Raw genomic sequence first — 15,918 nt, forward strand, 5'->3', positions numbered from 1 at the left:
ACAATATCCCCTTATAACACACTTTGAGATGTTCTAGACTCAAGTAAAGAACAAAAGGCATTTATTTCTACATTATGCTATTTATATATATCATGTCCTAGAAATCTGACTCATTAGTCGCTTATCAATTTGGACACAGGGAATCAGGTGGGCCAACTCAACTCCATGAATCCAGGTTCCACCCATGCAAAAAAAAAGGCGGCACAAATAAAAGAAAAACCAACAATAAAACCCCCCACCCTCTACTAGACTATTTCCAAACAATTTTAAACCATTTGTCCTACAATAACAACATAGGAATCTGACTACCAAAAACACCTGCTATATTATAGCATAAATGGGGGGGGGGGGACAGCAGAATCCTGTGTTTAAAAAATATGTGTGTGTCAGGGGAAGGGGGGTATGCTCACATAAACAAGGGTACTTCTTTGTCCATGTATTACAAAGACTATGAATGCTCCACTGAATACTACGTCTTTCATTTGTGACACTAGGGTTCTGGCTATATGTGGGCTTGATTTGCATTCTCTCCAGGATTACTATGATGATGTAAATACTCTTTCCCTTGAAACTCTTCACCTTTTTAGATCCTCAGCATTTATTATCAAGGGCTCATCATGAAGTATGACTTTAGAGTTCTTGTTCCTATGTTTGCCAATAGTAAGATTAATTCTGATTATGGCAGGGGAAGTGGGCCTATTGTGAACCAAACAGTATCACTCATAGTGGAGTTCTAACCATGTTGCATAAGGAAATCTACTTCTCACTTCTGCCAAGTAAGATGGTTCTCCTTGCAGGGGGAGAACATGTGCTGGCTGAATAAGGGTTGCGGTGTGCAAACAGGGTGTGCTAAGCCAGGCGCTGTGGAAGCATGTCCATTCCTTCTGTTCTAAGTGCTAACTGAAACCAATGGAATTTTGTAATTTTTGCTCTTCTGTCAAATTCATTCAGAATTATAAATAATACTCAACCAATTTCTCCTGTAGGTGTAGTTTTAGTCAATCTCTTAGCTGGGATAAGAAAGAATAGAAGTCCTATAAGTAAGGCAACAGTTGAATCTGTAGCAAAACCAGGATACCTGAAAAAGGACAGATGTGTACATTAAAAATAGCAGGAAGAACTTGAATGAACTAAACAACAATCGACTATGCTAATAAGCATGCAAGTAGTAGTGGAGGTATAGATTATTTATTCTGGATAATCAGGTCTAAAATCTACGGATTTCCAACTAAATGATGTAACTTAGTGAAGCCGAAAATCTCACACCATGTTCTCATTGTTTCCATATACGTCTCCTACTTTCAAAACCATGAATACACATGCTAACATAATGGCCCACACTTTTTAGGCAAGGCTCAAGGATTTGGTAAGTGATTTTTTCTTTGAATTTTTTCATTTAATATACTGGCAGAGAACTGAAACCAAAACAATTGCTAGACTAGGCAAAGCCCTGTATAATTGTTGTATAACATCACAGTATTGACTTGTGGCAACGAAAGGGTGTTTCTAGAGTCCTCTAAAATTCTTCTGTAAATTATGAAAAGAAATTGATCTGTTTTTCTAAGATATAACATCTGCTACTGTGATTATAGGCCCTAGCCATATCATACAAATGAAATCAACCCATTTAATGCTTTGCACCCTGTGAAACTCAATCAAGAATATTAATTATTAGAATGGTTTATGAGATGCTCATAAATGATCACTGTACAAATTAAGAGTGATTCAGGAACAGATGGGGTCTTAGAATCACTAGGTCATTCCAGCAAGTAAGACAGGTTCCCAGAAGCCTCAACTGTTAATAAGCACCTGGAAACCAGACATGAATGAAACAGACATACATAATTAAAATTCAGTTTTAAGATTCAGCAGTATTAACTAGTGAATCTTTGTAACCTGAGAAGAAATATGTACACCCTAGAGATTATTTTGCTGCCTGTGACTCGGCAATGTGTACATACTATAGAAGCTCTCTACTCCTGTGATTCACTTGAACAGTATAAATAATCAAGGAAACACATTATTTTTATTCAATCTGGCAACTTTAGAAAGGAGTCTGTTTTCCTTAAATATAGATTTTATTTGTTTCTTTGCTGAGTACAAAGCTATTTGGTGTAATTTATTCAACAAACTTCACCAATATTTATTATTTTATTGCTCCTTATTTCTTTCACTTGAGTTATAATTTTTTATTGTAATTTTACCAAATTAGGTCAGGCATCATGTAATCTGATTTTGTTTTATATGAAAAGACACATTGAATTCAGTCCAGGTTCAAACAGATGGAATGAAAACATTAGGTGGTAGCTATAAATCTTGATATATCATCCTAGCTTTGGAAATTCTAAATGCTTAAAATCTCTATATTACAAATATATTCTACAGAATACACTTTACATAAAATCAAGCCATAAATGTTGAGGTAATTGTGTTCCCAAAGACTTTTAAAACTATTATTATTTCAGTACTTGTTTATTTTCATTTTATTTTTACTTGATTATGAACTAAGGTTGCCTCAGTATTACAAAATATTAAGCTTACACAAATTTTATTTGCTTTGGCGATTTATGAATCAAAGTCAGTTAGACTTATATCTTCAAATTCCTTCTCCTCTCAAACCTTTGTTCCTTTTCCTATTGTTTTCTCTCGGAATTCTACATAACACGAACACCTGACCATAGTAAATATACTCCGTTTTCCTGCTGCAAACAAAATATCTTCTGAATTACACTTTCTTCCTATAAAGAACAGAAATTAGAAACTTATTACGTTGAATTCATACTGGGATTTCTTCCTGGTTTTTATTAGCTACTATCTGATTTCATTTAGTGTTTACACACCAGTGTTTAGAGAAGACTCTCCCTACTTAGGTTAATAGGAGTGGAATTTTGAAAAGGAAACTCACTTTTTATGTTGGTTTACAACCTATTACAAAACTAAAAAATAATAATCAAACTGTTAAATGATAGTTTGCTATGAATAACAGGATGCTGCCTTTTGTTTAGACTTCTCAAAGTGAAAAGTTTTAGTCCTAAACAAAAAGTTTATCAAGCTGAAGCCGATCCTTTGAAACATGCTACCGCATCACACTGCTGCACTTGTATGTTCACTAGGAATTTGCACACAGACCTCGCACCTTTAAAAAATGTTGCTAATGCCTATATTGCCAGAAGTCTCTATTCAAGAAGAGAAGGACCTCTTTATTCCATGTCAGCAGAATACCTTTAACTAAAATAATTTTGGTTTCTGTCCCCAGAGACATGGATTCTTGCTGTGGGATGTGAGACAGGAAGTCATCATCGGAGATCTGCTCAATTTAGGAAGCAGAGTACTTCAGTGAAAGACAGATTGGGAACATACATCTCAAAACCAAAGTATTTATATTGACACATAGGATGGCCCTTAATTTAGAAAATTACGCTATCATCCTCCCTGTGACTTCATATGACTCAGCAGGACTGCTGGTCTATAAGACACTGCAAGATGAAATTAACTCGACCCAGCTGCTAACATTAGTTTCTAAAATCAGTCTTATTACTTATTCAGGAATTCTTTATCTAAAAAATAGGGGCAGGGATGGATTTATAGTGAACTAGTATAAAAAAGGAACATAATTAGAAAAAAAAGACAAGATACTGACCTGAGTAAAAAAAAAAAAATAAGTTGGCAAAAATCACAGAATATGAATCCATCTCAGGTTATTACACTTGATCTTAGCCAAAAGGCTGAGAAGCGATCCATCTCAGGTTATTAACAAGGATGGAGTGGCATTTATCTCACTTAATAATAAATATTACATTTCTGTAGGGAGTAAGGGCAGCACTACTCTTTTTTTTTAAAGTTTATGTTATTTATTTTGAGAGAGAGAGAGAGAGAGAGAGAGAGAGCGAGCAAGCAGGGGAGGGCAGAGAAAGAGGGAGAGAGAGAATCCCAAGCAGGCTCTGCACTGTCAGTATAGAGTAGGGCAGAGCTATTCTAAGTGCTGTTATTAGCCTTATTTCACAGATGAAGGAACTGAGATATAAGTGACTTGCCCAAAGTGGAAGATCCAGAATACACCTCAAGCAGTGAGGCTCCACAGTCTGCACTCCAAACCACCACCGATCATGGCTTTTCTGCAGATTATATTTCTAATTTTGTAAGGCTGGGAAAAGCTTTGCCTAAAGGAGCCTGACTTTTAGTTACAGAATATATGATTATCTTATCTGCAGTCTTACCTTAAATGTCATTTATTTTTTTTTTCCTGAAAAGATTAGAATTAAATCTTTTCAGTGGAAAGGAAGGGGGAAAAAAGTCTCATATAATCTTATAGAGTTATAGGAACCACTTAGGAGAAAACCAGAAAAAAAAAAAAAAAACAGTAAGGTTTGACAAACATAATATGTAATGCTTACTTGGAAAAAAGTGCAGACCAACCGGGAACAAACCCAGGATCTCGGCTAAACCATAGCAGAGCCATCACAATGAAGAGGACCAAGGTCACAATTTCCTGATACCTGTGCAAAAATTCCCATCATTTCATTTATTTTCTCAGTCAGGACATTCGTAGAAACTCCCTGAGCTATTGCCAGAGTAATCTTAGCAGAACGCTAAACGCTGTAAAAACCAGATGATTACGTGTCAACAATTTGAGAGAACCAGCACAGTTAGAAAAGGACTCGACGCCTCTATGGAGTCTTCGGCTTCCTTTGATTCTACCTGGTAAATTTCAGTGAGCTAAAAGTATGTATTTTGTCATGTTGAGATCTATTTACAAGGGCTAGCATATTCAAGGCCCTTATTAGGTGTCCTAAACACATTATAGACTATTATGTGCCTGTTTCCCTCTGCACCAATACTTGCAGTATAAACAGTATGCACCTGTGTGAGCATGCGTGTGTTTGCTTGTGCGTCTGCGTGCAGGTGCATCTTACCTTATTGGCCCAAGTTTTTGGTACTCTTGTTTAATCACCTCAGCACAGGCTTTTTGCTTGACTGTTTTGGTCTTGCCACATTTGAACATCTCCTTAAAACTGAAAAGAATAAACTTGTTAAGCAAAGAATTCTCCCTTCATAGAAGAGACTTGTGTGAAAGCTTTACAAAATACGGATCTCCCGGCCAATAACAGAAATCTGTGCTTGGTTCCTATACCTCCATCACCTTCTTTGAATGTCCTCTCCCCTTTTTCCTCTTTTGCCTGGTTTTCTTAATTTGCGAGACTTAATTTTTGTTCCCCATTTTCACACATCTTCCCCTGATCCCTTCCTTTTCTACCTCTGTTTCTACCTCTGTACCCTTGGAATTTTGCCATGAGACGCTCATCTCTAATTTAACACTTTATTATATACCTGATTGTTATAGATTTTAATCTATGTCTTGTCTATCTTGACTGTTAATTGTTGCACATGTGTAGGTTTTATCTCACTAGTGAGATAACCAATTGTTTGAAGGCAGGGGCAGTGTCATAGATGTTCCCTTTGGTACAGCGACTCTCAACACTGTACATATAACTGGCATGTAAAACAAACACTCGACTCATCAACTGAACAGTGTCAAATTGAGACAGCTGGTTGTCAGATCCATCAGTTTTCACAAAATATACTAAACTTGGGTCATACACTAGGGCAGCGAAGTCATGTACCGTGATCATGAGCGGAGTCTGAACTAGATCTATTCTCAGAACGAAAACAACTTGGTTCCATTTTTTTTTTTTCCTATAAGATTCTTGACCTCTTATGTCCTAATAGAATCTACCAGATAGTTTTTCAACTATTGCCAATAGTAACTGCCGGTGCCTATTTCTTTCAGCTGTTGACTTCAGTGATACCTTCCCCTGTGACTAATTTTTCTTTCTCAAAGTCCAGGGTCTTCAAAACTTTTTTTTTTGTGAAGTACTGCTCTAGCGCCTAGATTAAAAACAAAAAATCCCTCCAGAGGAATAAACAAATGAGCAAATGGCTAGATTCTTATGGACTACCTTTTGGAAGGTCTATGAGTAGGTGAGTTAGATTACATTATGTGCAGTAGGGAAGGCATTTCTGAGTGTATATCCAAAGGAATTGAAATCTGGATCTTGACCAGATACCTGCACTCACATGTTCACTGAACCATTATTCACAATGGTCAAGACATGGAAACGAGTCAGATGTCCACTGACAAACAAGTAGGTAAAGTAAAAGTGATAGTAAAAAAAAGAAACAGTGGCTTATACATACAATGGAATATTATTCAGCCTCAAAGAAGGAAATCCTGCCATTTGTAGTAAGACAGATGGACTCGGGGACATTCTGCTAAGTGAAATAAGCCAGATGCAGAAAAACAAATACTGTATGATCTTACAGAAATGCAGAATCCAAAATAGTCAAACACATAAAAGCAGAGAGTAAAATAGTGTTTGCCAGGGAATGGAAGGAGAGGGCAATGGGGAGGTGTTAGTCAAAGGGTACAAAGTTTCCCTTATGAAAAATAAATAAGCTCTAGAGATTTACTGCACAAAATAAGGCCTATGATTCACAATACTGTATTGTATACTTAAAAATTCACTGAGAGGGCAGATCTTATGTTAAGTGCTTTTACCACAAAAGGGAGAAAAAAAGAAAAAGCACAGGGACAAAAGGAAACTTGGAGGTGATGGAAAAGTTTTTGGCCTTCACATTGATGATGGTTCATGGGTGTACACTGATCTCCAAACACGTTGTACATATCAAATATCTATGGTTTTTTGTAGGTCAATCAGACGTCAGTGAAAGCAATTTTAGGAGAAGAACGAGCACAGAAGCATATTCTTCTGTAAAATTGCTGGGCTGAACGTGGATGTATATGAGGGAGGAAGCTGGAAGACTGAGGCGGTGTGAAGACAGCTATCACACAGAGACATTTTATTTATTTATCTATTTATTTCTGTAGCTCTGCCACTCAGACTTGTTTGGACTATTATTCCCTTTGAAGGAGCCGAGTTTCCTCAATTCGTTTTTTTTAATTAAAAAATTTTTAATGCTTATTTGTTTTTGAGAGAGAGAGAGAGAAAGAGAGAGAGAGAACAAGTGGGGGAGGGGTAGAGACAGAGGGAGACACAGAATCTGAAACAGGCTCCAGGCTCTGAGCTGTAAGCACAGAGCTAGATGCAGGGCTCAAACCCACAGACCCTGAGATCATGACCTGAGCCAAAGTCGGACGCTTAACTGACTGAGCCACCCAGGCACCCCGAGTTTCCTCTATTCTTAAATCATCCATCCTACACTTTCATAATCATTCTCCTGCACACATTCCAACCCCTGAACATAATGAGATGGATGTTGTTATACTTAAGATCAATGAGGATAATATTTAATGTTTATAATCTCAACTAAATTACTGACTAGTGCCGGTCTTGAAATTTTACCCCTTATCACAATATAAATACTACTATTATAAGAAATTGATCCTGAACCACCTTGAGATCCATCTGTAGAACAGAAAAGTAGAATTAAAAAAAGAGGCAAGTCTCCCTAAAAAATGTTTTCCAGCCAGTAGACTGTATATGTATTTGGTCTCTTTGGTTGGGGACTATAAATAGTCAAGTCCAACACCATATTGGCTTTGCTACAAAGAAGGTTAATGCCTTCACAAAGGAACTGATGAAGCATATGACATTGCATCAACCTCTTCACTTAAGTAAGTTCAGCGGCACTGATAGATGAGCCTCTCTTCCCAAGTACGCTGGGATCATTTATAATGGGTGAGTTAACTGTGTTAACAGCCAACACGCTAACCAGAATGTAGGGTGGCCTGCCAGGGGAGTGGCTGATAATTTCCGTTTGTTGATCTAAAACCTTTGGAGGTGAAGACCCCGACTGACTGAAATGGACACTGAAAAATTGGCCGGAGTGTGAAGTTGTGTAATGTCTAATCGATAGCGGACAGCAACGGGACTGCTTAAATGTCACCGGTCATGATTTATGGACTTTTGCCTAATGTATGCACTTCACAGGATTTTTGTCCTCACTGAGAACACCTTTCAATACATCTGCCCTTTATTTTCTTAATTTCTCCTTTATACAGGGTAGGCCATTCCATAATAATGACAATGGTTGCATACATTTTTTTATAAAGTCATTATATGTAGCAACAAAGAAGGAAACAACTATGGGTCTGTGACGGGGTGCTTTCTCCCTTAGTTGGGATTCCTGTCCTTTGCATCTTGAATTGCTACCTGTGCAACTGAATAGACCCCCAGAGGCTTGGATTTCCAGGAAGGGGCATTTAGTATGCAGCTGGCTTCTCCCCACTGATGCCCACCTGCTGAAGTCAGTGACATTCCACACATTTGCTTCAGCAGGAGAACTGCCACACGCTGCTCCCACAATCTGGACAGTTTTTTTTTTTTTTTTTTAAATCATCAGTATCATCTTCCCACTGCTAACAAAACTGTGGCAGTTCTGGAGAAAAATCAGGAAGAGGAAATGGAGAGGGAAGACTATGAGTCCTTAGGTGACTAGGCTTGGAAAATTTGGGCATGGGCACAGACCACCACATGGACACAGGGCTTTGCTTTTCAAAGGAAGCACAGATAGCTGACTTCAGTCTCACCTGCTTAGTAGATAACATGTTTTGTTCATAGGTCCTTGAGATTATTTAAATAGCCGATAAAGATGAATTTCAATTGTTTTGTTTTTTCAGGAAAAAAATTCTCAGGGTTTGATTTATAGCCATTTCCCCTTTCTTTGTGGAGTACTGTTATATATAAATATATATAAATATAAATATAAATATAAATATAAATATATATATATATATATACATATATATATTTAGATTTTGCTGTGGAGTCCTTCATAATTTTAAATGCTGGCTGTCATTTAAGTATTGTAACTCATTGGTACTTATGAACTACCAGCTTCAGTCCAGCCAAGGCATTATTGGCAAATTTTCCTTGAATACATGTATTTGACATTTTAGTGGCTCTTTCCTGATCAGTGTTTCTCACCTTGACTTCTAGGTGTTCACCTTGGACCCATATGTGTTAGAATTGCAGTGTTGGAAGTGATCTTACTGATAATCCAATGAAACTCCATCATTTTACAGTTGAAAACATGGAGACTGAGAAAGATCACTCATCTGGACTGTGAGAAGCCACAGTCTTTATCCCTGGTCTCCTGATTCCTAATCTAACATTCTTTCCACAGGGCACACTCTCACGTCTTTATGTGATTTTTTCAAGGATGTACTAATCTTGGTGCCAAGATGAAGCAGGAATATTGCATGCTATAGCTTAAAGTGACTAGGTAACCAGAGGAAATCACCACATTTAACAAAAAGGAGGAACAAAACTTCTTGAAATTTCACTTTAACAAGCTGGACTGGGTCCTTACCACAAGTTCCTTATGCCCTTCCAGCTGATTAATAAATTATTAGCTTAGGATTCAAAGGAGACCAAGATAGATTTGCTTTTTACAAACTCTCCTCCACAGCCAACACTGTTTAGATAATGTTTTAGCTTATCCTTAAAATATGTGCTCATGTGCATCAGCTTTGTAAGGAAGAGAAATTCAGAGACTCCGTGTGCACGAAATGGGTGAAAGGGCACTGGGTGAGCAGCTGAGAACTGGGAACCGAGACACCTTTAGTTATCCGATCAACATGGAATATTTACTTACTTGAATCCTAGGAAAAGCCACTGAAGCCAGATCCAGGACAAGAATAGAATAATAATAGCTGCCGGGAAGGAAAGCATAAACCAGGATCCAAAGTTAATGCAACGACATTCAGGGTAACGCCTGTGTGAAAAGACAGAAAAGTGTTCACGGGAGTGTAAAGGGAATCCTTTCTGATGGTCCTCTGGGAAGCAACACCTCATGTCTTTGCCATGCTCCCAGTCAAGAGGGAAGGTGTGGAACCTTCTCATCGTTAAGTACGGCAGTTGGTTTTACCTCTTACCTCTTGTCCTGAATCTGTAACTCTGTGATTATTGCTGCTTCCCTCACAAGCAAGGGTGGGTATGTTATGATTTTTGTTCCCTTTGTTCAATGTGTAAGGAAGTGCTTGGGAAAGCTGGCAGAGTGTCCACACTCACTAAATGCACAAGAAATGGGTATGCATGGGTATATGTGCCTGGTTCTTAGCACTCGAATCATCGGTATGTGAGCGAGGAAAGACAAACAGACTTGGGAACAGATGGAAATTAACTTCATGGAACCTAAATTGGTAGCTGGCATCCCAGGCATTTAGGATGGGACTCTGATCCATCCATATTGTCTTCTATAGCCGTTTCCCCTCTCTTCTGTCTGCCCTGAAGAAACTACAACCATCTTGCCAGGCCCTTGTTAGAATTAGACAGTGCTTTAGGGCTCAGCCAAACAGAATAAATCTGGACCAGATAAAAATGACTAAAAGTTCTGTGGAAAACATGAGCTCTTCCTTTATTTCTCCTAGTTATTTTCAGCTTTTCAATCCACATAACCACAAAACAATAATAAAAAAAGTTGGGGGAGGGGAGGAGTCAGAGACAAGCACAGTTTCTTTGGTAACCTCACATTTATTCTTCAAAAATGTAGCATAAATTCCAAGTTAATTCTCACATAGTTATCTATTTTATGACAGAGGAGGGAAAAACAGGAAATTTGAGAAATAGTTTCTTTGCTTTTTTTCTTGACACAGTGACTTTGGAACTTTGGAAAGTACAGGAAACACACAGAAGCAATAAAGACACTGTTAACCTATTTTTATTATTTTTGAAATGATAAAATATAGAGAACTTTATAGAAATGATAGACTTTTATATTCTTGTTCTATTTAAATCACGCTTTGTATTTTTCCATTTAAAAAAGGTCATGTAAATAAATGAAATGTTTCACACTATAGCCATCAACATAAGCCACATTTTTCTATTTTATAAAGTGTCTCCTCTATTTTAAGATGGTTGCTAAGTAATGCAAAGACTTAAAAAAAAAAAAGAATGGGTTTTTAAAACTCTAGATTTCCAGTGTTTTCTACCATTACTTTGAGGTTATAAAAAAATTGCTCTACATCCTAGATTTATCAGGAGCAAGTTGGGATGATCATTATCTATCATGAAGAGATCCAAAGCTTAGCTTACACATTTATGCAATTAGAAATGACCAAGGGTGAGTAAGAAATGCTACAGAATACAGAGAATTGATGAATGGAAAAATGTTATATCATGTCCATGAGCTTCTACTAAGAATTGCTAAAAATGTTTGCTGTCTTCAGTTGGAAAGTTCAATAAGGATGAAAAGGATTATTCTTATTTCTCATCAGTTTATTAGACTTGGGTTACAGGTTGATGGCTTATGCTATTCTGTTCAGCCTAAAGGCATTTAGAAATGCTGCCAGAATTAGGTTCAAACCAGCACCCCAAGCCCCATTTCATCTCTCACCGTCTGTAGCTCATACTTTGAAATCAGGCTATATTGTTCTCCTTACTCAGTCCTCTAAAATTTAACTGGGGGCGCCTGGGTGGCTCAGTAGGGTAAGCATCTGACTTTGGCTCAGGTCATGATCTCACGGTTTGTGAGTTTGAGCCCTTGTGGGGCTCTTTGCTGACAGCTCAGAGCCTGGAGCCTGCTTTGGATTCTGTGTCTCCGTCTCTCTCTGCCCCTCCCCCACTTGTGCTCTGTCTCTCCCTATCAAAAGCAAAAATGAACTATTGGGACCTCATGAAGATAAAAAGCTTCTGCACAGCAAAGGAAACAATCAACAAAACTAAAAGGCAACCAACGGAATGGGAAAAGATATTTGCAAATGACATATCGGACAAAGAGCTAGTATCCAAAATCTATAAAGAGCTCACCAAACTCCACACCCGAAAAACAAATAACCCAGTGAAGAAATGGGCAGCAAACATGAATAGACACTTCTCTAAAGAAGACATCCAGATGGCCAACAGGCACATGAAAAGATGCTCAACATCGCTCCTCATCAGGGAACTACAAATCAAAACCACACTCAGATATCACCTCACGCCAGTCAGAGTGACCAAAATGAACAAATCAGGAGACTGTAGATGCTGGCAAGGATGTGGAGAAACGGGAACCCTCTTGCACTGTTGGTGGGAATGCAGACTGGTGCAGCTCCTCTGGAAAACAGTGTGGAGATTCCTCAGAAAATTAAAAATAGACCTACCCTATGACCCAGCAATAGCACTGCTAGGAATTTACCCAAGGGAAACAGGAGTACTGATGCATAGGGGCACTTGTACCCCAATGTTTATAGCAGCACTCTCAACAATAGCCAAATTGTGGAAAGAGCCTAAATGTCCATCAACTGATGAATGGATAAAGAAATTGTGGTTTATATACACAATGGAGTACTACGTGGCAATGAGAAAGAATGAAATATGGCCCTTTGTAGCAATGTGGATGGAACGGGAGAGTGTGATGCTAAGTGAAATAAGTCCTACAGAGAAAGACAGATACCATATGTGTTCACTCTTATGTGGATTCTGAGAAACTTAACAGGAACCCATGGGGGAGGGGAAGGAAAAAAAAAAAGAGGTTAGAGTGGGAGAGAGCCAAAGCATAAGAGACTGTTAAAAACTGAGAACAAACTGAGGGTTGATGGGGGGTGGGAGGGAGGGGAGGGTGGGTGATGGGTATTGAGGAGGGCACCTGTTGGGATGAGCACTGGGTGTTGTATGGAAACCAATTTGACAATAAATTTCATATATTAAAAAAAAGGTAAATAAATGTATAAAAAAATTTTTTTTTAAATAAAATTTGTTTAATTGACAAGGGCCTTTTTAGAATTTTTGCCTGGAGGGAGGTAGTTCATTTAGTAAATGAAAGCCTGAAAAAGCTAAATTCTGTTTTCTTTTTGCTTTTTTTCTTTAGTATTAAGGAAGTGAACACCACACAGGACAGTGGCCTCCATGATCATAACCTTTATACTTATATTTCCAGTGAATACTTTAAGTGATAATGGAATGAATGGCATACTGTGAAGGATTAGTTTTTCACTTTTTCTTTTCCCACTTCCTCATGCCCTGTAAAGTGAAGTGACTGCAAGTATCTGCCTAAAATAAATATCATGAACTATGTTAAGTACAATTCATTCTGATAGAATGAATTACTTTTACCTTTACTTTTACCCAACACTTTGAGTATCTACCATGTACCAGGCACTCTTCTAAATATTGGGGATATAGTGGTGAATTAGATGGATGTAAGATAGCCTTTCATAAAGTTTACATTTTTTAAACATATTTTAAGTTTATGTATTCATTTTGAGAGAGAGAGAGAGAGAGAGAGAGAGAGAGAGAGAGAGAGAGAGAAAGTGGGGGAGGAGCAGTGAGAGAGGGAGAGAGGGGAAATCCCAAGCAGGCTTTGCACTGTCACCACCGTCTGACTCGGGGCTAGATCTCACCAATTGTGAGATCCTGACCCGAGACGAAACCGAATTGGAGGCTTAACAGACTGAGCCACCCAGGTGCCCCCATAAAGCTTACATTGAAATGAGGAGCACAGACAGTAAATAGGTAAGCATGAAAACAATCAGAAAATATAACAAGATAATGTAATAGAAAATTACTAGGGAGAGGAAAAAGTTTTACATAGTGTGGTTAAAGAGGGTGATATTTGAAATGAGATCTAAATGGCAAGAAGCAGCCAGTCCTGTAAATAGCTGGGAAATAGTTACCTGCCCCCCACCCCCAGACAGAGGAAATAGCAAGTACAAACGCCCCGAGGTAGGAATGAGTGCAGAATGTCTGAGGCTCAGAAGGCTAGTGTGGCCGTGGGTAGTGAGCTAAAGTTAGTGGCATGAAATTAAGCCCAAGAAGTAGCCAACAGCAATCGGATCATGTAACACCTTGTAGGCCATCAGAAGGAATTTGAATTTGAGCACAAACGTAATCAGGAGTAATTGGAACATAATAAATAAGTTAGTGACATGATCTAACTTAAAGTCTATGTAAATTTGTTATTTACATAAAGCATGTTGGTTAGATGGATCCTCAAGATTGAAGGCAACAAGAGTGGAAGCCAAGTTGTAGTGGGCAGAACTCCAAAATGACCCACAAGATTTCTGTGCCTGTTATACATGTTTTGTATAATCTTCTCTCTTCTGTGTGGGAAGAACTTGCATATAAGGTGGGATTTCATTCCTGTGATTAGGTTCTTTTATGGAAAAAGTGAAGGGATTTTGCAGTGGTAATCAAGGTCCCCATTAATTTTTGAGTTAATCAAAAGGGAGATTATCTTGGGTGGATCTGACTTAATCAGGTGAACCCTTAAAAGAGAACCTTTCCTGCTGGCCTAAAGAAGTAAGCTTTCCTATTGCCAGAGGAAGGGGCCATGTGGCAAGGACTAGAGGTAGCTTCTAGAAGTTGAGAGTGACCCCACGCCAAAAGTTAGCAATAAAATGGGCACGTCAGTAATTCAACCACAGGGAACTCAGTTCAGGCCAGTAACTTGAATGATCTTGGAATAGGGCTCTAACTTTCTATGGAGATTAGAGGTCCAGCTGTCACCTTGATTTTTAGCCTGGTGAGATCCTAAGCAAGGTTCTCAGCTAACCTGTGCCTAGACTCCTGACCCACAGAAATTATGAGGTCACAAATTCATGCAGTTTTAGGCCGGTTAAGTTAATGGTAATGTGTAAAGTAGCAATATAAACCAAATACACAGGGAAATTTATTAGAAGACAAAAGAAGTTTGGCAGAGGAGTAGGGTAGGATGGGAAATAGAGTAGATTTTAGCTGAAGTCAGATTGGTAGCAGTGAAGATGAGAAGACAATTGATTTTAAACGTATTTGGGACAAAATGTGGAGGAATGAGGAAAAGGTGCCATTTACTGAAATGAAGTCTGAGGAGAGAACAGGTTGGCAGATGGGTAAGGAAGTGGAGGGTCAAAAATGCTGCTGTGGGCATGTTAATCGAAGACGTCCCTTAGTTTTCCAAGTGGTCATGTTGGATGGGCAGTTAGATAGATGAGTCTGAAAATGAGAGCAGCGGGCAGTTAGAGATAGAAAAGAGGTCGTTGCCAACATACAGGTGATATTGTAATCCACAGAAATGGGCGTGATAATTTCAGGAGTAAATGGAGATAAGAGGAAGAGGGAACGCACCCTGGGGCATCTAGAGGTCAGGCAGAGGTTTAAGAATGAGCAGATGAGCTAAGCACATTTCATTCTAACACAAATCCTGTGAGGAAAGCATTATATATCCATTTTACACAGGAAGACACTACGTCTCATAAGGTTAAGTGGATTGTTCAAGGTCACAGATTGTACAGTCAAGCAGAATTTTCAACCCAGAAGGGGGGTTTAAAATACAATGTCTTTTCATTAAGGCATAGTGTCCTCAACTCCAGTCCCCAGGTGAAAATAGAAAGTTCCATATATACTGCAAGATATCCGTAAGCCAGGGCACAAACTTTATGTCTAAGGACATTTTAGAACACCATAGAAATGATTTCACCATAGCAGAGATGTGCTTTGACCTGAAGCCTGTGTGCCCATCATTGTTGAAACTCAGGAAGATAGTGTTGTTGTTGCAGTTCTCATGCCCAACTACAGAATGATGAATAACATTAATTCTAATGAAATACACAGAAATTGTCTCAAAAGAATGGATGTACTTGTGGAAATTTACAGCCTTGAAACAAATTTTGGCCTTTAGAGCACTATACACTGTGTCCATGCTGATTATAGTCCTTTTGATTAATGACTGCTTTGATTATTTGAGTCAAAGCCACTTTTCAGTTCTGTATTGGTATATTTGCAGACACTTCTTTTCAAATATTAACTACTTGTTATTCATGAACCAAGCTTATATTTCTAATAGGAATAGCAAAAGTAAAATAAACAGCATCAACTGCTAGCATTATTGGCAATTTCCTATGTGCCAGGCCCTCTTGCTAAGAGCCGAGCATGCATTATCCCACTTAATCCTCACAGTAATAAGTTCTAGTATCACCCCCATTATACAGAGGAAGAAACTGAT

General features: G+C 38.4%; 1 protein-coding gene across 5 annotated transcripts in view; it reads right to left on the reverse strand.

Annotated features, from left to right (window-relative positions):
- Positions 1 to 15,918, reverse strand: part of SLC13A1 (solute carrier family 13 member 1) — a 142,699-nt gene that overhangs the window by 52,933 nt on the left and 73,848 nt on the right. For all 5 annotated transcript variants that reach the window (XM_019825748.2, XM_019825750.3, XM_019825749.2 and 2 more), the window contains exons 8-11: positions 9,616 to 9,735; positions 4,914 to 5,012; positions 4,395 to 4,496; positions 972 to 1,078 (exon numbers count right to left, since the gene is read on the reverse strand). In XM_019825748.2, coding sequence (XP_019681307.2) covers positions 972 to 1,078; positions 4,395 to 4,496; positions 4,914 to 5,012; positions 9,616 to 9,735 — 428 coding nt within the window. The remainder of the gene's footprint in view (positions 1 to 971; positions 1,079 to 4,394; positions 4,497 to 4,913; positions 5,013 to 9,615; positions 9,736 to 15,918) is intronic.

This window comes from Felis catus, chromosome A2 (genome assembly GCF_018350175.1).
Source record: "Felis catus isolate Fca126 chromosome A2, F.catus_Fca126_mat1.0, whole genome shotgun sequence".
NCBI lineage: Eukaryota > Metazoa > Chordata > Mammalia > Carnivora > Felidae > Felis > Felis catus.